The 25112-nt window shown below is 45.6% G+C and overlaps 1 protein-coding gene across 4 annotated transcripts in view; it reads left to right on the forward strand.

Moving 5' to 3' along the window:
- The window catches only part of ZNF385D (zinc finger protein 385D), a 461666-nt gene that overhangs the window by 231638 nt on the left and 204916 nt on the right, over nucleotides 1–25112 (forward strand). For 3 of the 4 annotated variants that reach the window (XM_075315290.1, XM_075315291.1, XM_075315289.1), the window contains one exon: nucleotides 4704–4814. The exons of the other annotated variant lie outside the window; for it this stretch is intronic. In XM_075315290.1, coding sequence (XP_075171405.1) covers nucleotides 4704–4814 — 111 coding nt within the window. The remainder of the gene's footprint in view (nucleotides 1–4703; nucleotides 4815–25112) is intronic. 4 annotated transcript variants of the gene reach the window in all.

Below are 25112 nucleotides of genomic sequence, written 5' to 3' on the forward strand. Positions count from 1 at the left end.
TCACACTGTTTGCAGCCCTGCAACTGAAAAAGCTATAAAGGGCCGCAAAGCTTTCCCTGAATCAGCGACACTCTCCCTACACTCACTGTCAGAATAGCTGTGAGCAGAGCACAGCGCGCCGGCCGATATAAAGGCTCGGTGACGCTGTGCAGGCCGGCCAATCACTGCAATTCCACAACTAACAGGGCTGTGGCATTGCAGTGGTCTGCCAGCCAATCCCTGCATGAGGGCTGGCTCTCAAAAGAGCGCCAACATGCAGAAATGAAGACCACGAGTAAAGCACGAGTATCGCGAGATTACTCGGTCCCCGCCGAGCAGCCCGAGTACAGTGATACTCGTGCGAGTACCGAGTAGTGACAAGCATGCTCGCTCATCACTATTGATAAAGTCTTTAACCCTACACAGTTTTAGTTAAACTTACCTCCTCATTAGAAAGTGACTAGTCTCTGTTTTGTTTGTTTTGTTTTTCTTAATGGAAACTCTGACTTCATTTTTATGAACATCAGAGTCCTAAAGAGGTTTCATAGGGAATTATTGTCTTAGGCTTCAGTCATAGTTTCCATCAACATTATTGGGAAGAATAGCCCTGCAAAAATCTATAATTAGAGTTATAAAATCTTCAGAATTTCCTAGGCATTCTATTGAAATAATGGGTTGTCCATGGAAAAAATATACATCTTTGATTGTTTTTTGAGCATGATTTTATTAAAACAGATCTTTGTAGACGTAAGACTCCTCAATTCACAGCTCACAATAATTTCTGGCAGTGAGCTTACATGCGTATATTTGATGTTAAATATATATTACTTATAAAAATGTATAGTTAATAACGATTATCCAGTTTGTTAAAAAAAAATGTTGATTAACCCGGATTTTTTGTTATGCTGTGAAGGAAAAAAGAGATGATCAGGTTGGCAAACAGTCTATAATTTTACTTCAAAATGATAGAAACCTTAATAGAATTGAAGTCATTAAAAATTAATTAGATCCATTGTGCAGGTGAAGTTCATTGCATGAAAGGTTTAGCACTGTTCTGACTTCTTTAAAGACTGAAACCATGTGTGACAATATCTATTAGAGATTTAAACCTTACTTGCCAAAACTTACATTTATCTACAGTAGTATGTTAAATTAAATATAAGATCTTTGCTACCACTAGGAAATGAAGGGGATTCTGGCATAAGAATCTTCAGTAAAAAGCCATAGATTTATTCATAAAAATAGAAATGAGAAGTCACAATTCCATCACTATAAAACATTAATCACGTAATGACCTATATATAGATCCAAGATCATGTACCCCCTGTTACAGCGGAATCTGGCAGCTAATCCGATCTACATACATGTGCGGCTAACAGGCGCAGTTGGATCAGAGATCCACCTGTGCCTGCTAACCACTTAGATCACGCTGTCAAAATCTGATAGCGAGATTTAAATGGCTGTGGCAGGGATCGTGATGTTCCTTGCTACCATCAGCAGCTCCTTGGAACGATTACGGGGTGTCATGGTGTTGCCATGGCAGCACAGGGTCAGCTGATGACCCCTGATGCTACCATGACTAACAACAAATATGCACTCACAGGAACAGAGCTATGATGCAGCATAGGCGATCGGACACTACACTGATAAAATCCCAAGTGGGATTAGTAAAATCAATAAAAAAAGTTTTAAAAAAATCTGAAAAATTAGCCCATGAAAATAAAACAATACAAATAATAAAAAAATACACATAGTTGGTATCACCGTGTTCAGAAATGCCCAATGTTTCAAAATATAAAATCAATTAATTTGATTGGTGCATGGCGTAGTGAGAATTAAATTCCAAATGTCAAAATTACATTTTTTTGGTTACCACAACATTGCTTTAAAATTGAGGCTATGGGTCTCTGAAAATGGTGACAAAAGCACTATTCTTTTTTTGGACAAACTTCTGAATTTCTTTTTACCCCTTAGATAAAAGTAAACCAATACATGTTTGGTATCAATGAACTTGTACCGATGTGAGGCATCATACTGACATGTCAGTTTTACCATATAGAGAAGGTGGTAACTACCCTATTTTTCGGATTATAAGATGCACTTTTCCTCCCAAAAATTTGGGAGGAAAATGAGAGGTGCTTCTTAAAATCCGAATGTAGCATACCAGGTGGTGATTGAGAGGGGTCACAGGAGGCAGGGGCTCCATGCAGGGGCTGTGTGTGGCAGTGGCCAGCAGAGCTGCATTGTGCGGCGGCGGCTGGAGCAGAAGCTGTGGTCAGTGGCTGCCAGCGGAGCTGCTTTGTGCGGCGGTGGCAGGAGCAGATGCTGTGGTCAGTGGCGGTCGGTGGAGCTGCTTTGTGTGGTGGCGGCAGGAGCAGATGCTGTGGTCAGCGGCGGCCGGCGGAGCTGCTTTGTACGGTGGCGGCCGGAGCAGATGCTGTGTTTAGCGACGGCCAGCGGAGCTGCCTTGTGCGGCAGTGGCAGGAGCAGATGCTGTGGTCAGCGGCAGCCGGCTGAACTGCTTTGTGCGGCGGTAGCCGGAGCAGATGTTGTAGTCAGCGGCGACCGGTGAAGCTGCTTTGAGAGGCAGCGGCCGGAGCAGGTGCTGTCGTCAGTGGCGGCTGGCGGGGCTGCTGTGGTTGGCAGCGGCTTGCGGAGCTGCTTTGTGCGGCAACTGGCGGAGCTGCTTTGTGCGGCGGCGGCCGGCGCAGCAGCTGTGATGGGTGGCAGCGGAGGCCAGCGAAGTACAAGCAATTCTGATGATGTCAGTGGTAAAGACTTAATAATAATGGCACCCAGAATACGCACGTGCGCAGATGGAGCTCTTGACTCAAAAGCTCCATCTGCGCATGCGCTGCCTCCGGGCGCCATTAGATTGAAGCACATCTTCAGAATAACCCTTGCCTCACCGCCGGCCTCACAGAATAGAGCCAGCAAGGGGCAGAGCCTGCAGAAAGTAGAACCAGCATGGGGCAGAGCAGAGCCAGCATGGGGCACATCAGAACCAGCATGGAGCAGAGCCAGGACAGAACAGAGCAGAACAGCACAGAGCAGAGCAGCGCGGAGCAGAGCCTGCAGCCCCAGCACAGCGGTAAGTTACCACCGAATTATAAAACAGACCCATATATTTTTTTTTTACCTATTTTTTCCTCTGAATTTGGGGTGCGTCTTATAAACCCATGCGTCTTATAAAATGAAAAATATGGTACTTCACTTGCAATTTTTTCCCATTTTCCAGTACACTATACAGTAAAACTAATAGTTTAATTCAAAAGTACAACTCATCCAGCAAAAAAAAGCCCTCATATGGCAATATTAACAGAAAAATAGAAAAGTTATGGCTCTTGGAAGAAACTAAAATGAAAAATTGCCGGGGGTGAAGGGGTTAAATATGGAAGCAAATGCATATTCTGGAGTCTCCTTCATTTCCCACTTATTTCTTGTGGTACCACAAGCTTCCATGCAGTGATCTTTGTATGATGGCTCAGCTGACTTTATATACCTAGAAAAAAATATATTCAGGGAGTAATCCAAACAGAAAATTCTCAAATGAAGCTTAATAGTATTACGATTCCATTAAACATACCTCCAGCCAAAAAAAATTGTCAGATTGCTCTAGAAACTATATAATAACTTTGTAAACTTTTTCCCTAATTTTCTACAGTTCAGGGATATGTCATCAGTATATTCTTCTGAGCTGTTTTCTTCCCTTTTATTATGTTCATTAATTTTGTTTGCAGTGAGTAGCAAGGTACTACAGAGCTAAAATGTGGATATTAATTGTTAGAGAATCTGCAGAAAGCTTTGCTACATTTGACAGATGACTCTGCTCATGCCATGATGTCTTCAGACAGTAGGCGAAAAGGCAAAAACAAGATGACCTAACCAAGTAGATAGTTGTCTTGTGGTTTCAAATTTAAAGAACATAGTGGATCCAAAAGAAGGCAGAAGACTTTATATCTCTCCACCTGAGATTATACTTTTTAGAGTTTAAAGAGGACAATTAACACAGATTTTTCATCATTTAATAAGGAATCACTTTTACTGTTAGTCACTAGAGATGAGCGAACCTAAACAGTTAATTTCACTGTATGTACTGTGTGTAAACATAAACTTTATGAAAAAAAATCATTTAATTTGGTGTTATGGTGCTTTACCTATGCTAACCACTGAAGTGAGCATCGGTGTGCTTGGGTACGCTTGGTGCTCAGCCCAGTGCGAACAACTTGCAGTTGCTACATGACTCCCATTTTGGGTAAAATCAGCATTATCAGATGTAGTGTGTACAAAAAAAAAATTAAAACTAAGCCCTCCCCGACAGTGATGGCAGGCTGTATGTGGGCTGATTAATTAGTGAGTTCCTATGGGATTTAGGTCAAGTCTGAACTATATAAAGTCCAACTGAACCCGCAAAATCAAACTTCAATGGGTCCTCTCATCTTTATTAGTCCCTTTAATAGACCTTAGCCCCTCTAAGAAAGTACCAGAGTCCAAAGTTAAAATAGGGTAGTAGTGGGGCCCTTTTACAAATTTCATGCAGGACCCCAAACTTTGATATTAAACAATATAACTCTAAAATACACATAATTATATTACTACTAAGGCATAGTATGACATTGCCTTCCAAAATTGCTCTCAGGCATATGACTCACCACTGCTATCATCTTCATCATATGAAGATAAATCTGGGTTAAACAAGACTTATTTCTGTCTTTCTATTGCAGATGGACCCAGTTCAAAAAGCAGTCATAAATCACACATTTGGGGCTCCTTTACCCCAGAGAAGGAAGCAAATCTCCCCCTGCAATATATGTCAACTGAAATTTAATTCTGAAGTAAGTTTATTATTTTCTGTAAAAAAAAAAAAAAATTAGTAAGTAGGGCCATGTTTATATGATACTAGAGATAAAGCCTTTTTTAAAATTTTATAATAAGGGTACTATGGTTATAGACACATTTTTATAAAAAGAAACAGCTAAAGCTGAGTAATAGGGATGATCGAATACCACAAATATTCGGCAACGCCCATATTCGCCGAATAGGTCGCCGCTATTTGACTATTTGCGAATATTCGATGCACAATGTAAGTCTATGGGAAACCCGAATAGCTGCCGAATAGCAACTTTCGGGCTTCCCATAGACTTACATTGCGCATCGAATATTCGCATAGCGGCGACCTATTCTTCGGATATTCGCGAAGCCGAATATTGCCGAATATTTGTGATATTCGATCATCCCTACTAAATAATTATATTTGTGACTGGACATTGCTAAGAATGTAAAACAAAATAATTTTAGAAAACTAATAAAAATACAAATAGTTGTTGCATTGGGATTAAAATCTATGATACACAAAAAAAATTAAAATATGTTCCCGTTTGACCGTGACTACAAAATACAAATATTTGAACAGTTAAATTGTGAATTGGCAGAAGGGATAGTGACATCTGTCCTGCTCAGGTGTGAGACCAAAGTATTGTGGTGAACCTCCCGGCTCCAAAACTGTGCGAACACTGAATATCAGTCTTTTATTATTGCCCAAAGAAAGCTTCTAAGAAAGTAATATTTCATTTTTTGTGACAAAAAAGCTTTTCTTTTCTGTTTAGAATGCATTTAGACAAGCATAACAGTAAATTATGTTCACTCCACTCAGGCTACTCTTACATTTTTGCTTGTGTATTTCAATAGTACATTGATGGTTTCTTTTTCAAACAATTTATCTTTTCATGCTTTTGCATGTTTTTATGTTATAAATGTGCCTGCATTTTATAGTGTATATTAGAACCTAACATAAGTGCTGCTTAGGAAATGCTAAAAGTCCACTTTACACAAAATTATACTTTTCACAATAATTTTTCTGTCAAAAGTCTCTTCTGGTCCTGTTGGATATGGTAGGGTAACTACAATGGAATACATCTATGTTCCATTTCATTATACATCTGCTAAGTTCCTGTGGATGTATTTTCCATTTTTTTCCATGCCTAGAAAATTTAGTAAGAAAAGTGTGGGTTATGATTGAGTCCTTCCACTCATATGGCAGCAAACAATCCAGGAGAAATCTTACAGGTCTTCAAACAGATGGGGAGTACTCTAATCTAATCCTGTTTTGTCCCTGCCTAACAGCTGAAGTTGGCACCCTAAAGTTGCACAATAGCACCACCACTCAGTGTAGGTTGACTTTAAATTAAGTGTAACACACAACACCAATGAACGGAAAAGATGTGTACACAGGCAGAGGGTGAGACACAGGGCTAAATACATGTTCACATAGTTGTACAGGGAAAATGGAAGAAACTGAAAGAAACCCAAAGAGACTTATAGATTAAGTGGAACCCCTCCAAGTCCCAAGTGAAACAGAATGGGAGAATTCTGAAAAATTAAAAAACACACTAGCTGCAGGGAAAGCAAAATGATATTAGCAAGATTATCTGAACTGAGGAGCTGGGATTCAAACATCCATAAACCCAGGAATATAGCCAGCATCGAGGTACATACATGGTGAGTATAAATAGCCCCTCCAAAAGTGTGATAGGACAAAAAAAACAAGGAAGTGAACACAGCTAATTGGAAATAAAACAGAAAGGTAAGGCAAAGGAAAGACAAAAGAACTAACAGCAGTTGGACCGATACAAAACATGTTGTGACCTAATGGAAACCAATCACACAACCAAATGTCACTGAAATGAGCCCCAGAAATGAGCCTTGAAAGTTTGCCCTTCATATCTTGGTACTTGATAATATGTGGTCTAAAACAAGCACTTACCTGCACTTGCAAACAAAGGAGGACTTTCTGATTAAATCATATACCTTTTCCCTTCTGTCAGCAATTCTGTAAGTAATATGAGTCCATTAGGATCAGCAGGAAAAATAATATATAGCATCGTCTGATGACTTATCCACTTTAAGCAAGAGTTAGTTCAAAATAAATTGATTAATATACTTGTACTATGAAATGCTGCACAACACAAGGATATGTTTGTAAGACAACTAGGACTTACACTTTTTATTTTCACACAACATGAATGACCTTTGAAGATCAGAAATACAATAATTATTTTTTACGTTATAATGAATACTTGTCTTCCCATGAAACTATGCAATAAGTGCGTTGTGTATGGTATGAGCAGGAGGCACATACCACTCAGAAGAGGCACAAAATTCATTGAGTGATGTGCAGCTTTAAATGATTTCAGTGCCTTGCACTCCAGAAAGACTGGTGTAGTATGAGCGTGTGCTACGCCAAGTTTGATGAATGGGCCCCATTGTCTATAATAGGTATCTCATGACATAGTGGTGTAAAGATATTAACAAATGGTTGCTTGACCCATGTCACTTAGGCTGCTTTCACACTTACGTTGTTTTGCATCAGTCACAATCCGTCGCTTTGAGGAATTACGGTATCCTGCAAAATATTTTACAGGAATCCGTTTTTTCCCCATAGACTTCTATTAGCAACGGATTGTGACTGATGGCCCTGCGTTGCAACCGCCGCGTGATGGATCAGTTGTTTACTGACCGACCATCAGGCGGGAGCAACGCTGAATGTAACGTTTTTTGTGTGCAGCGGATCTTTTTTACTGTGAGCATGAGCATAGTAAAAAACCATGATCTACTGTAAATTCAGTTCCAGCGGCAGGAATGATCAGCTGATCGCCCAGTGGCTGCCTTTTGTGAATGATCAGGTCATCGGCCGGTAACCACCTTTTCTGAACGATCAGCTGATCGGCCGGTAACCACCTTTTCTGAACGATCAGCTGATCGGCCAGTAACCACCTTTTCTGAACGATTAGCTGATCGCCCGGCGGCCGCCTTTTGTGAATGATCAGCTGATCGGCCTGTAACTGCCTTTTCTGAATGATCAGCTGATAGCCCAGCGGTTGCCTTTAGTGAACGATTAGCTGATCGACCGCCGGCCGATCAGCTGATTGTTCACAAAATGCGGCCGCCGAGTGATCATCTGATCGTTCACAAAAGCCAGCCGCCGGTAAAACAATACTAAAAAAAAAACTACGGATCATTTTTTTGCAGCATAAAGTCACATCAGTTGTGCCACTATCTGCAATGCATCCATTGCATCAGTCACACAACTGATTGTGACGAATGCAAAACAACGCAAGTGTGAAAGAAGCCTAAAGTAACCATTCATTCAGCTGTGCAAAAAGTTGAGCTTGACTATATTCCAATAACAATGTGTGTTTTTTATTATCTGCAATCTTTCAAAAACACATATAGAGTTCCAAGGTCAGTCTTTGTTCATTATTGTCTGTTTATTTGTTGGATCTGTAATGATTCTGTCAGCATATATCGTTTAGAAGAGGAAAAAAACAGAATGTCCTTTTTGCTTTGCTGGTTTCAATGGAACAGTAAACATGGCTTGGAAACTATGAATGCTTTTCACTTCTAATAACCTTATTTAGTCTTAAGTATTACACTGAGTAGAGTTTTATATACATGATAAATTGCAATGAAAAATATTCCATAAGTTATTCAGATTAATAAAAAGGTTCTTATCGTACATCTTAAAGTAAGTTATTTTTATTTTTGTATCAGTATATACTAGAATCAGTCTTTCCAGACACATGTACCTTACTACAAGCCTCAGGCTATTCTTTTCCCATCTATCCTGATTCCTTTGTTTTGTCTGACTACAGAGCTCTACTGTACATATTAGATATTCTTTGAGTAGAAATTGATGGCAGCAGCTTATGTATTTCTCTTGTTTTTGTCTTAGGTGTATGTGGGAATTCTCAAAAAGTGGAATACCATCTATTTATTGTTCAATTAAAATTACTTCTCTTACTGGTCTGTGTAGTGTAGCTTTTATAAAATGACTGTTTAATTAGCAGGAGATTACCATTAAAGGACTACTTGTCGTGCGGCCAGGTGGTCCAGCAGATGCATGAGCTCATTATAACCTTTCTCAATATTCCAATAACTGCTAGATCTATAGCAGAGAAAACAGTGATTTTATCAAAATTACAGCAAACAGCTCAGTAAGTGACACATTGCTGGAATCAGGGTCTCTGTCACTAGATTATGCTGCTCTCAGGTGGGGGAGAAAAAACCTAGTGACACAATCCTTTTAAGTTGAACTATTTTCATCCCTGAACATATTTGGCTATTATAAAAGAGTAGAAATCCAGCAACCAACCTTCTTAAAAATATGTAAATCTTTATTCCAAAAATTATTCAGTTAAATAAAATCAATAAATGGTAGCATAGAAAATCCAGAGAGAAAAGGATAAGAATAGAAACAAACGTGTTTCAGATGCTTTTCCTTATTCATGTTTTACGGAATTTCAATTTGTTTCATTGTGAAACAATGTCACTGGTGAGCTGTCAAACAGGCAGATCTGGACAACGATGCATCAGCGATATGGACCTGCAGAACGAACTCGCTGGTCGTTGGGGACATGTCACACAGCAGCTATTTGACGACTCACACCTATGTTAGGGGCATGGTGTTTGGCGCTGAAACCACCTAGGTGTCCTTTTTACATGCCCCCCTCAGCTCTGATTGGTGATCGCTAGTGCATTCCTATTGGCGACCCCGAGATTGGAAAGATTGGCAAAAGTCGCGTTTGTATATCCTTTATTCCTGAGCTTCTGTTGCTTAGCGGATCTTTGTAGAGTTCTCTGTGTGGCGAGTCTGGCGACTCCACACTGGTTTATCTATACAGCATCAATACAGCTTCAGTCAAATGATGCTTACCCTATAGGCTTTATAGTATTGCAGACTGGAGAACTTTCTAATAATCTGCAAACCAGCACGCTCAGGAACAAGGTAGCTTTGACACAAAGGGCAGAAGCGCTAAAGTTGCCTTCTTTTCAGTGAAAGCCGCCCAATCAGAACGCAACAGCGACCACTAATCGAAGGTAAGGGGACGGGAAAGGGAACGCTACAGCATGCCTACGGGCTGGGTTCTAAGTCGCTAACGATGTCAAACACACCGATGCATGCTGTGCAGTGGGAAACAAAGGACCAAAAATGGTCCTGAAAGATTTTTAACGATCAGCAACCTCACAGCAGGAGCCAGGTCACTGATGCGTGTCACACACTGCTGGGGAGGTCGCTATTACGTCACAAAACCAGTGACGTTACAGCGATATCGGTAGCAATGTTGCAGTGTGTAAAGGGGCCTTTACACTGATCTGGCTGATTGCTATCTTCAAACCCTGTAGTCTTTTAAAAGCATAGATAAACTATCAAGGGATTGAAAGAGGCACTTAAACTTTATGAAATGTTATTACTGTATAAGGTTCTCCAGGCCTTTGGGCACTGTGGAAATGCACAAATAATCATAACTTTTGTGATGCTTAGAGATGTCACTGTGGCGCCCCTGACCTGGTCAGGCACCACTGAGTACTGCACCCATGCTGGGGACAGTACAATACAGGTAATCCAGAAGGCTGACCGAGGTGTGACTACACAGGCGCATAGTGATCAGGTCTCACACATGTACCTATGAGAGGACCCCTGGGGATCCCAGGAGGGGGAAAAGCCTTCACCTCCACTGGAATAGTGGAGGGGGCCAAAAGCCTCCATCTCCTCTCAAGGGGTGTGGTAAGAGAGTCTGGTTGCTAGGTGGCGTAGGCAGGCACAAAAGGGAAAAGAGAGGGAGGAGTAAACAGTCTGCAGCAGAGTGTGGAGGAGTGAGGAGCAGGAAAGTGAAGCTCTGACAGGAGCAGCAGTGAAGGTCCCAGATGTGAGCCGGTTCAGAGCAGAGTCCAGGGAGCTCCGAGGAGAGCTGACCCCTTCCCCTGGGCTGCTGTAGTCTGACAGCGTCCGCGCAGTGGCTACCGACGGGGGAGAACGGTCACCTAGGAGTGCTACCCGAAACCCATCTCCAGCTAGAGAGAGAGCACAGAGTGGGAAGTAAGGAGACTGCTAGGGAGAACCAGGCCCAAACGGGCGGCAGATCCCGGAGTGGGGATAGATCCACCTTTCCCTGCTAAACCTGCCGGTGTGGGGCCCTCAAAGCCCACACCACAACACCACAAAAGCCGCAGCCACGTAGCCACAGTTAGGGCCCATAGCTCACAGGAGGCAAGCAGCTGGAGTGAGCTGGCCCAGGCAACAAGCAAACGGCAAACGAAGGGGAGAGAGGCTTCAGCAACTTCCCTGGGTGACCCCCATAGGGACTAAAAGTCGGGGTCACCCCAAACCACCAAGGGCTAAGGAAGGCGAGTTGGTAGTCACCATCAGAAGTCAGCCTGAAGGATACCTGGTTCCCGCCTGGTTCATCCCATCTACGCCCGGGTTACTCATCCTGCCACCTGAAGTGAGTAAAAACCCTGAAAGACATTCTGCCTGTGTGGAGTTATTCTGCGCCTTGTGGTTCTACGCACCTACACAGGGCCCTGGGGCTTGCCTCACTCTCAGGAGGCTATTCCAACTAACTGCACTCACCATCAGCCCCAGGCGTCCCTCAACCTGCAGTGGCGGTCCCTACTGGCCGCAATACTGAGAGTGGCGTCACGACAAGAAGAAGATCTCCTACCTGTGACCAGATTCAGCTGAGTGGAGTCCCTGAAGGTAATGCACCGACACTACACCTGTGGGGCTTCACATCTGGCGTCACGAACAGGATAAGGACTAGACCTGTCCAGACAGGTGACCATGTGCCTGGGCGGTCCGCTTGAAAAATTGGAAGCGCCGCCATATTGCCACCATGAAAAGCGCGCTGAAAAACAACAGCAGCCCGCGCTGGGAGAAGTTACCGCCCACGAAGAGGTGTGGCTACCCAGAGATCCCCTGCAGAGTTCTGACCTCGCTTGTGAAGAGAGCGGAAGCGTTCAGAGACGTCGGGACAGAAAGGGAGCCAGAAGCCTGCTGCTGGGAGAGGAGCTGCTGAAAGAGGCAGAGCGGAAACTGAACAGCTTGCTACTAGAGGCAACGACGAGTCCACTGCTGGGAAATCGTACAGAAGAGGGCGCAGAAGAAATGGCGTCTGACCGCAGAAACCCAGAACCGGGCTCCGCTGCCTGGTGGTATCGGGAGCTGGCCCAGTTCTGCGACCGACTGGAGACCCGGGTCGTGGAGCAGATCAGAGAAGAACGCATGGAACTTCTGGAGATGGCTGCCGCGGTTCAGGCCTATGAAGGGAGAGCCGCGCGCCGAGCGCCAGACCGAGTGGCAACGACTCAGACCCCGATGCTGCCACCGATGGGTGAGTCCAGTATTACCCCTGCCGGCCCGGATGCCCCGACCCCTGCTGCCACGCCCGCGGTCCCTGGAGAGGCGCCCGGCGCGGCGACGCTGAGCCAGGCCGCAGCCACGCCAGGTGCGGCCCGCCAAGCCCAGGCCGCCGCAGCGATGCCCTGCTCGGCCCACCAAGACCCGGTCCCTGCAGCGATGCCCTGCCCGGCCCGCAAAGAACCGGCTGCCACCGCGACCCTCATCCACGCCGCAGGTGTGACGCTGACCCAGGCCGCCGCCTTGCTAGGCCCGGCCCGCCGAGACCCCACCGCAGCAGCAACGCTCGTCCGCGCCGCAAGTGAGGTGCTGAACCAGGCCGCAGCCCCGCCAGGTGCGGCCCGCCAAGCTCCGATCGAGGCAGCGACGCCCAGCCCAGCCTGCAAAGACCCCATCGCAGCTGCGACGTCGATCCAAGCTGCGCCAGAAACGCCCATCCAGGCCGCCGCCATGCCAGGCGCGGCCCGCCAAGATAAGATTGCATCACCATTTTCCCCGGCCTGCAAGGCCAGAGCAGACACCGCTCCCCAGTCCAAAGAGGTCCCTGCTCGGAAGTCCCTGGTAGGTGAGGACCCCGCATACTGGCAGCTGAAGGCTGACATGGAGGCCAAGTTCCCACAGGAGATGGTGGATCAGTACATGCTCCCTCCGCACACCCCCAAGAGGATTCCAACAACTCCTGCAGCAACCACGCCAAAGAGTCCCCCGCCTGGGCCGGCTGAAGAACACCCATCCCCAGCACTGCCACAACCGGAGTGCTCAGAAGAACTAAGGGGGAGGGGAGGCCAGGAAGCTGAGGAGCTGACTCAGGAGCCACCAGCAGTGGATCCATGCCCAGAGCCGGAGATGTCGCCCTATTCCCGCTGGGACGAGGAAGACCTAACACCGTCCGCTGAAGAAGATCTACCCAAAAGCCTCACCTGGGAGCTTGTAAGCTGTACCTCGCAGAATCCAGCCCGCAAGATACGGCGCCGTAGCAGAACCCAGTCTTTCCCTGCACCGCCATCCCCAGAGCAAAGAGATGACATAACGGCCAGAGACCTAGAAGAAAAACGGTTCCTGAGAAGAGCCAAAGCACAGGTCAGAGGACCCCTTTGTAGAGGAGTTGTGGAAGACTTTAACTTGAAGAGCGGATATGGCTTTATAGTGGCACCAGGTATGAAGGAGGGCATTTTTGTCAATAGACGAGACGTCAGAGCCCACTTGCCCAGAGGACATCCTGGCAGAAATTTAAAGATGGGAGACTCCGTACAATTTACCATGCATCAAGGAGAAAGAGGGTGGTATGCGCTAGATGTAGCACCATGTCCTAAGGAAGAAGACAGGAAAGACAGCGATAAAGAAAGAAAAGACAAAGGACCCACTGATGAGACTACCACAGATGAAGAAAGAGGTCAAGGAAGCAACAGGTGCCGCAGCCCTACAGGCCCAAGCCCTGAAGAAGAGGAGTCTGCATAAGTTAAAGTAAAGCAAGTTACCAGTTTGAAAAGTTTGTTTTGCAACGTTTTAAAAGTTTAAGAGATGTGCCCACATAAACTAATGTGAGAAATAAACCTTAAGGCTATGAACTGGCTATAGCCACAAACTCTCGCAGTGTAAATAGTTACACCAGAGGGCACCACCACCACCAGAGTCAGCCTGTTTAGGGGCTTGGCTCGTCTGCAACCAGGGAGCCCGTCCGTATATAGGGCCTTGGCTTACCTGCAACCAGAGAGCATGCCTGTTTATGGGGCCTGGCTCTCCACCACAAAGAGGGTACCTGGTCAGCACCAACTGTGGAGGCCGCCTCTACATCCTGCCAGAAGAGGCTGAAGGCGCGGATCCACCAGGCCAGGTATACCCTGAAAACCACCAGCCCATGAAAGCCGCCTCTACATCCTGCCAGAAGTGGCTGAAGGCGCGGCCAACGTGAGAGGGTTTTGGGTGGGTTAACGGACTTGTGGGTGGAGGGTGGTGATGTATGGTACCTGGTGCTTTTAAAAATGTTTTACATGTTTTACTGTTTTATGCATTTTAAAATGTTGTCTTGCAGCCCGAGGACGTGCTGGTGATAACTAAGGGGGAATGTGGCGCCCCTGACCTGGTCAGGCACCACTGAGTACTGCACCCATGCTGGGGACAGTACAATACAGGTAATCCAGAAGGCTGACCGAGGTGTGACTACACAGGCGCATAGTGATCAGGTCTCACACATGTACCTATGAGAGGACCCCAGGGGATCCCAGGAGGGGGAAAAGCCTTCACCTCCACTGGAATAGTGGAGGGGGCCAAAAGCCTCCATCTCCTCTCAAGGGGTGTGGTAAGAGAGTCTGGTTGCTAGGTGGCGTAGGCAGGCACAAAAGGGAAAAGAGAGGGAGGAGTAAACAGTCTGCAGCAGAGTGTGGAGGAGTGAGGAGCAGGAAAGTGAAGCTCTGACAGGAGCAGCAGTGAAGGTCCCAGATGTGAGCCGGTTCAGAGCAGAGTCCAGGGAGCTCCGAGGAGAGCTGACCCCTTCCCCTGGGCTGCTGTAGTCTGACAGCGTCCGCGCAGTGGCTACCGACGGGGGAGAACGGTCACCTAGGAGTGCTACCCGAAACCCATCTCCAGCTAGAGAGAGAGCACAGAGTGGGAAGTAAGGAGACTGCTAGGGAGAACCAGGCCCAAACGGGCGGCAGATCCCGGAGTGGGGATAGATCCACCTTTCCCTGCTAAACCTGCCGGTGTGGGGCCCTCAAAGCCCACACCACAACACCACAAAAGCCGCAGCCACGTAGCCACAGTTAGGGCCCATAGCTCACAGGAGGCAAGCAGCTGGAGTGAGCTGGCCCAGGCAACAAGCAAACGGCAAACGAAGGGGAGAGAGGCTTCAGCAACTTCCCTGGGTGACCCCCATAGGGACTAAAAGTCGGGGTCACCCCAAACCACCAAGGGCTAAGGAAGGCGAGTTGGTAGTCACCATCAGAAGTCAGCCTGAAGGATACCTGGTTCCCGCCTGGTTCATCCCATCTACGCCCGGGTTACTCATCCTGCCACCTGAAGTGAGTAAAAACCCTGAAAGACATTCTGCCTGTGTGGAGTTATTCTGCGCCTTGTGGTTCTACGCACCTACACAGGGCCCTGGGGCTTGCCTCACTCTCAGGAGGCTATTCCAACTAACTGCACTCACCATCAGCCCCAGGCGTCCCTCAACCTGCAGTGGCGGTCCCTACTGGCCGCAATACTGAGAGTGGCGTCACGACAAGAAGAAGATCTCCTACCTGTGACAGGATCCAGCCGAGTGGAGTCCCTGAAGGTAATGCACCGACACTACACCTGAGGGGCTTCACATCACCTTTAGCTAGGGATAGGTTCCTTATTTTTGCCTTTTATTGTGAAAGAAAAGAGAACAGATTGTAAAATATAGTGACCAGAAAGGAAATAAGCCCATGTGAAAACTGCCCGTAGAAAAAATACCATTGTCATATACATGTGCACGAGAAAAATACCTACATGGAATACGGTCTGCAAAAATCCCCACCACTCACTTTGAAAAAGCACACATGAGCTATGTGGCCCTGGTATTATTGGAGCAGCACATCATGTTCTGTGGGTGCAAATCTTTGTGTTACCTGATAATGGAACAGTCACAATCTATACACAGACGTTTAACGAATGTATCGTGTGCAGACAATTCAGAGTCCCATGTCCCTCTCCATCAACAGAGCAGAAACAATTTTACAAAGTAATTTTTGCATTTCTACACCACTGCCCTCTTGAAAGCTCATGGGGGTGGTCAGGGCTCTGTATTTGGCAACATGATGGGGCACAGACACTAATATTGTAATAAGGCAATGCTACCTGGCATTTAGGTCGGGCATTATCTGGGATTGTAGCACTGACTAGCATTGTGATGGGTTACTGTGGTACTGTACTTGCATCGCATTTGGTCTCTTTATTGGGCAATCTGATGGGGAACTGATGACTGTCATTTTGGAGGGGTACTGTCTGGCATCATCATGGGAAACTATCTGGCAGTAATAGTGAATAGAGATGAGCAAACCTTTGGAGACTTCACAGGCTCAAATGTGACCTGAACCCGCCGAGATCAAGTCACTGATTGGCAGTTTGAGTCTTGCCCACATACAGCCAGCCATAAGCAGATCACTTCCGGGAGGGGGGAGGGGCTTTTTCAAACTTTTTGTTGTTGCATACTACATGTGATTGCACTTTTGTTATCCTTAGGCGGGCTTTGCACACTACGACATCGCAGGTGCGATGTCGGTGGGGTCAAATTGAAAGTGACGCACATCCAGCATCGCATGCGACATCGTAGTGTGTAAAGCCTAGATGATACGATTAACGAGCGCAAAATCGTCGTAATCGTATCATCGGTGCAGCGTCGGCGTAATCCATAATTACGCTGACATGACGGTCCGATGTTGTTCCTCGCTCCTGCGGCAGCACACATCGCTGTGTGTGAAGTCGCAGGAGCGAGGAACATCTCCTACCGGCATCACCGCGGCTTCCGTAGGATATGCGGAAGGAAGGAGGTGGGCGGGATGTTTACATCCTGCTCATCGCCGCCCCTCCGCCGCTATTGGCCGCCTGCCGTGTGACGTCACTATGACGCCGCACGACCCGCCCCCTTAGGAATGAGGTGGGTCGCCGGCCAGAGCGACGGTCGCAGGGCAGGTGAGTGCATGTGAAGCTGGCGTAGCGATCATGTTCGCTACGCCAGCTATCACATGATATTGTACCTGCGACGGGGGCGGGGACTATCGCATGCGACATCGCAGCATCAGCTTGTGATGTCGCAACGTGCAAAGCCGCCCTTAGTGTGCGCGGTTCAATCATTGTAAGCAGCTCACACAGGGCCGAGTAGCAAAAGTACCTGAGCACAACTTTGCTTACACAAGTTTCGTTCACACCTAGGAAACCAAGCCCAGAACCTGGATTCTTAAATTCGCTAGTCGATTCAAAACCACACCTCATGTTCGCTCATCTCTAATAGTGAAGCCGTGTGGCTGGAATTACATTAAGGCATTCTGGGGCATTGCAGTGGAGTACTGTCTGGTATTGTGCTGGGGCACTATCTGACATGTGGAAAGGTGCTATCTTGTTTAATAATCGAGTATTCACTAAGATTGTGCTGGGGAACTATCTAACATTGTGGTAGGGTACCATACTAGTACCAATTGAGGGTTCCTCCTTCTGCCTTTTGATTAAGCAAAGTGTCTGGGACTGTAAAGGGGCAATATATAGCATTACTGTGGGGCATTATCTAGCATTGCAGTGGGGCACCATCCAGCATTGTGATGAAGAGACTTATCTGACATTGTTGTAGGGCACAACTAGAGTTGAGCGAGTACCTAACTATTCGTACTTGCTATAGTCATAACGAGTACTCTCTAATACTCGCATATTCACTCCAAATAGTGTGTGAAATGCAAGTCAATGGGGAAAAACTCTCAAAGTAGTGAGTAATCCAAATTCGCACTATTTGCTACTCACACGAATAGTACGGCATTCGGGTTACTCGTTACTTTGCAAGTTTTCCCCATTGACTTGCATTGCACACGGTATTTGGAATGAATACATGAGTATTAGACAGTATTTGTTATGAGTATAGCAAGTACGAATAGTTCGGTGCTCGCTCAACTCTAGGCACAACCTGACATTGTGGTGGGACACTGTGGTTCTGTATGTGTACCATGTAAGAACTCTTTATTTGGAAATGTGCCCCAAAATAATCTTTTCAATTATGTTATTGGTTTCACTAGAGAAAAATAAATAAATCTAGAATATCACATCAAATAATTGATTTATAAGTTAACAAAACGTTATGCAGTACTATAGGACTAATTATTTTCATTGAATAATATTGAGGGTGAGTTGATTCAGACACCATGCAGGTCAGTGCAACAGCACAATCCCAGATAGTTTTCCACTGTCCCACAATAATGCCATACAGTGCACCATTACAATGCTAGTCAATATTAGATTGTGCCCTACTACAAGTCCAGTATATGTGTCCCATCATATTAACACATACAGAGCCATAACCCCCATGGGTTTTCCAGACAGCAGAGGAGTAGAGAGGCACACAGGACCTAATAGAATTGTTTCTGCTTAGTACATGAAAAAGGAACTTGGAATGTTCTTGAAGCTCCCTGTCTGCACAGATTATTGTACTTCATGTACAAATCTCGGGGCTATCTGCACATTATACAGTCAGTTCTTGTACAAGCCTGTGAGTTGGATCTGACTGTTCATTTATCACATAACACGTACAAGCTGCTCCAATAACACTGCACTACTAAGAAGCTGCTAGGAATTTTTTCTCAGTAATGTTATGTTAAGTAAAAAATAATATATTTGGTTTTCAACTTGAATAATGACTTCTGCATTATTTTAAAAGATTTCTGTTCCCATCCTTCCCCTTAAAAGCTCATTCACACACACACACACACACACACACATACACACACACGATATACTGTACGTTTGTTGTCCTAGTAAAGATTGCAGAACACACTGACCAATGTAAATCAATAGAACTGCTCAGATGACAGGTTTTTCCCCCATGGACTAAGGGGTACTTTGCACGTTGCGACATCGCTACTGCGATCTCGTCGGGGTCAAATCGAAAGTGACGCACATCCGGCGCCGGTAACGACATCGCTACGTGTAAAGCCTAGAAGCACCGATAAACGATCGCAAAAGCGTCGTAAATCGGTGATCTGTGTAGTGTCGGTTATTTCCATAATTTCGCTGCAGTGACAGGTACGATGTTGTTCCTCATTCCTGCGGCAGCACACATCGCTGTGTATGAAGCAGCAGGAGCAAGGAACTTCTCCTTACCTGCCTCCACTGGCTATGCGGAAGGAAAGAGGTGGGCGGGATGTTTACGTTCCGCTCATCTCCGCCCCTCTGCTTCTATTGGCCACCTGCCATGTGACGTTGCTGTGACGCCGCATGACCCGCCCCATTAGGAAGGAGGCGGGTCGCTGGCCAGAGCGACGTCACAGGGCAGATAAGTGCGTGTGAAGCTGCCATAGCGATAATGTTTGCTACGGTAGCTATCATAAGATATCGCATCTGCGACGGGGGCAGGGACTATCGCGCTCGGCATCGCTACAATCGGCTAGCGATGTCGCAGCATGCAAAGTACCCCTAAGTGTCTGTACGAAAAAACTCAGCATCAAAGTAATGGACATATTTCTAAAGTTATCTGACATTTGTTTACTTTTAGGCGGGCTTTGCACACTACGACATCGCAGGCCAATGCTGCGATGCCGAGTGCGATAGTGCCCGCCCCCGTCGCAGCAGCGATATGTGGTGATAGCTGGTGTAGCGAAAGTTATCGCTACGCCAGCTTCACACACACTCACCTGCCGTGCGACGTCCCTGTGGCCGGCGACCCGCCTCCTTGTTAAGGGGGCGGGTCGTGCGGCGTCACTGCGACGTCACACGGTAGGCGGCCAATCAGAGCGGAGGGGCGGAGATGAGCAGGATGTAAACATCCTGCCCACCTCCTTCCTTCCGCATATCCTACGGAAGCCGCAGTGAGGCCGGTAGGAGATGTTCCTCGCTCCTGCGACTTCACACACAGCGATGTGTGCTGCCGCAGGAGCGAGGAACAACATCGGACCATTGCGTCAGCGTAATTATGGATTACGCTGAATCTGTACCGATGATACGATTACGACGCTTTTGCGCTCGTTAATCGTATCATCCAGGCTTTACACACTGCGATGTCGCATGCGATGCCGGAAGTGCGTCATTTTCAATTTGACCCCACCGACATCGCACCTGCGATGTCGCAGTGTGCAAAGTGCCCCTAAGTCTCATGGTGTTGGCACTTAGTTGCTGTTATTTGTTGAGGTATGGTATTGCATAGGTAAGATTGTTTTTTACTTATTTTACAGGAGTAATAAAATGTATTAATAAGAATACCCAACATTAATTTTTATAAGTATCTAAAGTAATAATCACTATTTAACCCCTACACCCCTGGGCGATTTTCCATATTTTGTTTTTGCTTTTCGCTCCTCTTTTTCCGAGAGCCGTAAGTTTTTTTTATTTTTCCATCAATCTTGCTATCAGAGGAATTTTAAATGAAACCTTAAGTTTTACCATATATTGTAGTGGAAAACGACAAAAAAATTCCAAGTGCAGAAAAATTGCAAAAAATGTGTGATTGCACGATTGGTTTTGGGATATTTTATTCACCGTGTTCAATGTATGGTAAAACTGTGTCAGTGTGATGTCTCAGGTTGTAAATATCAAACATGTATAGATTTACTTTTATCTAAGGGGTTAAAAAAATTCAGAAATTTGTCCACAAAAAGTGGCGAACTTTTTGCATGATATTTTGTGACCCATAGCATTCTCATTTTTCAGGATATATGGTTCAGTGACAGGTTTTTTTTTGCATCTCAAGCTGATGTTTTCAATGGTACCATTTTTCACAGATGCTGTGATTTGATCACCTGTAAGTGCAATTTGCACAAAATTTTTCAACGACCAAAACACAACATTTTGGCTTTTGGAATTTTTTTGCCACTACACCATTTACTGATCAGATGAATTAATTTTATATTTTCAAAGACTGGGCATTTCTGAATGCAGCAATACCAAATATGTGTATGGTTTTTTTTCAACCCTTTAATTTTTAATGGGGCGAATTGATTTAAATTTTTAGCGTTTTTTTTTCAAACTTTTTTTACTTTTTTTATTTTACTTGTCCCCCTAGGAGGCTATAAGGATCAGCAGTCTGAATGCTGCGTTCTTGTTACAGCTGCTGCTCTGACGGCTGTAACAGGAACTATGTCACGATAGCAACAGGAGTTATGACATTACCCTGTGCTACCATAGCAATCATTGGCTCCTCGTGATCACATCGTAGGGCCTCTGATGGCAACAGGGAAAGGCGCATTCCCCACCGAGGCGACTTAAATCGTGGTATCACATTTTGACATCATGATTTACGAGGGTAACAGATGCAGGTGCAATGCGGGTCCCCCTGCACCTGATAGCCACACATGTCTGCTGTTAAAATCAGCAGACATGTGTGGGGATCACCACCGGATCACCTCAGCAGCCGGTGGTGATCACCCCTTCATGATTTAGGACATACCATTACATCCTAAGTTGTGAAGGGGTTAAAGGAGTTTTCCCACCTGAAGCGTCTAGTGTGTGTCTAGAGGATAGACAATTAGGCTGTATGACCACGATTAGTTTTAAGTGAGTTATTAGGGCTGTATATTTTGCTTGCATCAAAAATGTATTTTTAGGCTGTGTTCAGACAATGATGACCTATCCCAAGAGTAGGCGATCAATGTACAAGTAGGGGACAACCTCTTTAACTCAGTGTAAACTGATCTGTGCTGTATGTTTAAAATCAGCAACACGTACATTTCTTTTGCGAGTACACTGAGTTTTATGTGCAGATTTTTCTCGTAGATTTCCATTAGAGGTAGAAAATCTGCAGGTAAAAACTGCCTGTAAGCCGCATATAGGTATATCAATGCATTTTTATAAAAGCCAAATACAAACAAGTATTAAAAACAAAACAGTGTTGCTTAATGGATAACATGCCAAAAACTGAAGAGGAGTCAAAAGCTGAAGAGTCAATAACAGGACCTAAATGAATTAAAAAAAATGCACACAAAAGACATGGCAAAAAACCCACAAGTAAACTAATTTACATAATAGGTGCAGAAATTAAAAACTCACCAAAATCTCATTGTGGGATAGTATTCTAAAAGTTTCATATATGGGGGTCCAAATATTAGGATTTTTAAAAATAAAAAATAAGTTCCCAGTTTTGATAATATGCTTAAATGCCGCACATTAAACTTTCCTTTTTTGCTTTTCTATTCCGATTTAGAATATACAGTACAGACCAAAGTCTGGACACACCTTCTCATCTCTAGAACAACTATTAAGAGGAGACTTTGTGCAGCAGGCCTTCATGGTAAAATAGCTGCTAGGAAACCACTGCTAAGGACAGGCAACAAGCAGAAGAGACTTGTTTGGGCTAAAGAACACAAGGAATGGACATTAGACCAGTGGAAATCTGTGCTTTGGTCTGATAAGTCCAAATTTAAGATCTTTGGATCCAACCACCGTGTCTTTGTAGAAAAGGTGAACGGATGGACTCTACATGCCTGGCTCCCACCGTGAAGCATAGAGGAGGAGGTGTGATGGTGTGGGGGTGCTTTGCTGGTGACACTGTTGGGGATTTATTCAAAATTGAAGGCATATATTATCCAGCATGACTACCACAGCATCTTGCAACGGCATACTATTCCATCCGGTTTGCGTTTAGTTGGCCTATCATTTATTTTTAAACAGGACAATGACCCCAAACACACCTCCAGGCTGTGTAAGGGCTATTTGACTAAGAAGGAGAGTGATGGGGTGCTACGCCAGATGACCTGGCCTACACAGTCACCAGACTTGAACCCAATCAAGATGGTTTGGGGTGAGCTAGACTGCAGAGTGAAGGCAAAAAGGCCAACAAGTGCTAAGCATCTGTCGCGGGCGGAGGAGGGGACGCTGCGCTCTCCCCACTGCTGCTCGGGTCCGGCTGCCGCGGCTGCTGCGGCCTGCTGCTGCTCGGTGGCTCGAGCGATGGGCCGGATCCCGGGGGCTCTAGCGGCGCTCCTCGCCCGTGAGTGAAAGGGGATTGGGATTTGGGATAGTTTATTGTCCGTGACGCCACCCACGGTTGTGGTGATTTGTTGGCACCACCGCTGCTCTGTATGAGGATCCCGGGAATGATGGTATGGAGCAGCCAGTTGTTGTGTTGCCCCTCCGTGGGTAGGGGTTGGTGATCCCGGGGCCCAGTGATGAGGTGGGAGATGCAGGGCTTGGTGGGCGCAGGGACGCAGGGGCAGCACTGTGCCTTGCGGCACTGTGGTACTCACTCAGCCTGAGACGATGACACAGTTCTTGGTAAAACACACGGCTGGAAAGACGGTTCCCACGGACGACTGCACTTGCTTTCCCCAGTAGGTGATAGTGACGGTCCCTCTGTCCTGCACCTATGTTGATGATGGTTGCGATGGGTTCCCACCGGTAACCCGCTCCCCGGCTTGGATATGGGCCGGAGGAGCCCTACTTGCCCACAGGCGCTGGCCCTGAGAAACTGGTGCCCTGGCGGTGGCGGTGTCTCTCCGTAACAGTTGGACTGTTGCCTTCAATCGGGACTTGGTTGTTTGGAGACAGACGTCCCCTTCACTGACGGATTTGGCAAATTATGGCGACTCCTAGCCTTGCCGGGGTCCAAGAGGCCCCTGCCCTGGTGCTGACTGTCCTTTGTATACTGCTCCAGACCGCCGGGCCACTACCCATCCGCGGTCCTTCCAGCAACCTCCGAGCAGTCACCCCTCCAGACAATCACCGCCGTCTGCTGACCTTGCTGTCTCGGTCCGGGCACACAGCCGGACCAACTTCAGGCTTTACTACTCTCACTTTTCTGTCACTTCAGCTTTTCTTCTTAGCTCCACTACCACTTCACTTCCTTCTACTTTCACTTCCTTTACTCTAACACTCATCAGCTTGTTTACTCCTCTCCGTCCCTAGCTGGACTCTACTCAAGCCCTGCCTGAGCTAAACTGCAACTCCTCTCACTTCCTCCTCCAAACTCTATCTGCCTGGTTCTTTCCGCCTCCAGAGCTGTGAACTCCTCGGTGGGTGGAGCCAACTGCCTGGCCCACCCCCTGGTGTGGACACCAGCTCCTGGAGGAAGGCAACAAGGATTTTGGTAGCTTTGATGTTCCTAACTGGGGTGTAGGGTGTGGTGGTGTGATGACCTGTGACCCCTGGCTTGCCCAGGGCGTCACACATCTCTGGGAACTCCTTCAAGACTGTTAGAAAACCATTTCCGGTGACTACCTCTTGAAGCTCATCAAAAGAATGCCAAGAGTGTGCAAAGCAGTAATCAAAGCAAAAGGTGGCTACTTTGAAGAACCTAGAATATAAGACATATTTTCAGTTGTTTCATACTTTTTTGTTAAGTATTTCATTCCACATATTTTCATTCATAGTTTTAATGTCTTCAATGTGAATCTACAATTTTTAGAGTCATGAAAATATAAAAAACTCTTTGAATGAGAAGGTGTGTCCAAACTTTTGGTCTGTACTGTATATATTTTGCAAACCTTCCAGAATGAATTTTAAGGTATCAGTCACACTGGATAAATCAGCTAAGATTTGACTTAAATGTTCAGTAAATATTTTACATGGACACTATTGACAATTCATACCATATGTGAAGATAAGTGTAGAAATAGGTCACAGACTTTTCAAAATATTTGTCTCTCCCTTAACCTCAGTGTCACTTTTTTGTGCAGTCATGATTCTTCATTACCTTCGATATGTATTACAGAAACCCACACTATCAAATGCAAATACACATTCAGTACATTTAACCCTATGTTTGATACTAGTGATGGTATGTCAATAAATTAACATAAGACTTTTTTGTTTGTGATTGTTTAGTTACATTTGGGCTGCCTACTTCCAAAACTAGGGGGAGCTATCTGTATCTACAATTGTACAGTCAATATTACGCTTAATAAAAATTATGTAAATTCATAGTATCGACTATAATCTTTTCATGACTAATAGCAGAACCAGCTGCCATCTCCCAACATGGTTGTATTCTCTGTTTATTAGTTCCTATTCAAGTTGGGTCTGAACATTAAAACCGAATTTAGCAAAAGAAATGTAGAGGAGACAAAAGAATGAAAGGATTGTTCAGGACAGACATACTGATGACCTATCCGACTATAGGCAACATCCCCAACCATCTGTTATCAGGTTTGATGGGAGTAAATTTTGAACAGCATGATGTGAATAGGTGTTGAGCTTCAGTATTCAGGAATGGCCGCTACACAGTGTGTGGAGGGTCGAAAACTGTACTGCTCCAACTTTGTGTGTGAACTCTTCCACTGGCTGTAAGAAGCTG

This window comes from Anomaloglossus baeobatrachus, chromosome 6, assembly GCF_048569485.1.
Source record: "Anomaloglossus baeobatrachus isolate aAnoBae1 chromosome 6, aAnoBae1.hap1, whole genome shotgun sequence".
NCBI classification, from domain to species: Eukaryota; Metazoa; Chordata; class Amphibia; order Anura; family Aromobatidae; genus Anomaloglossus; species Anomaloglossus baeobatrachus.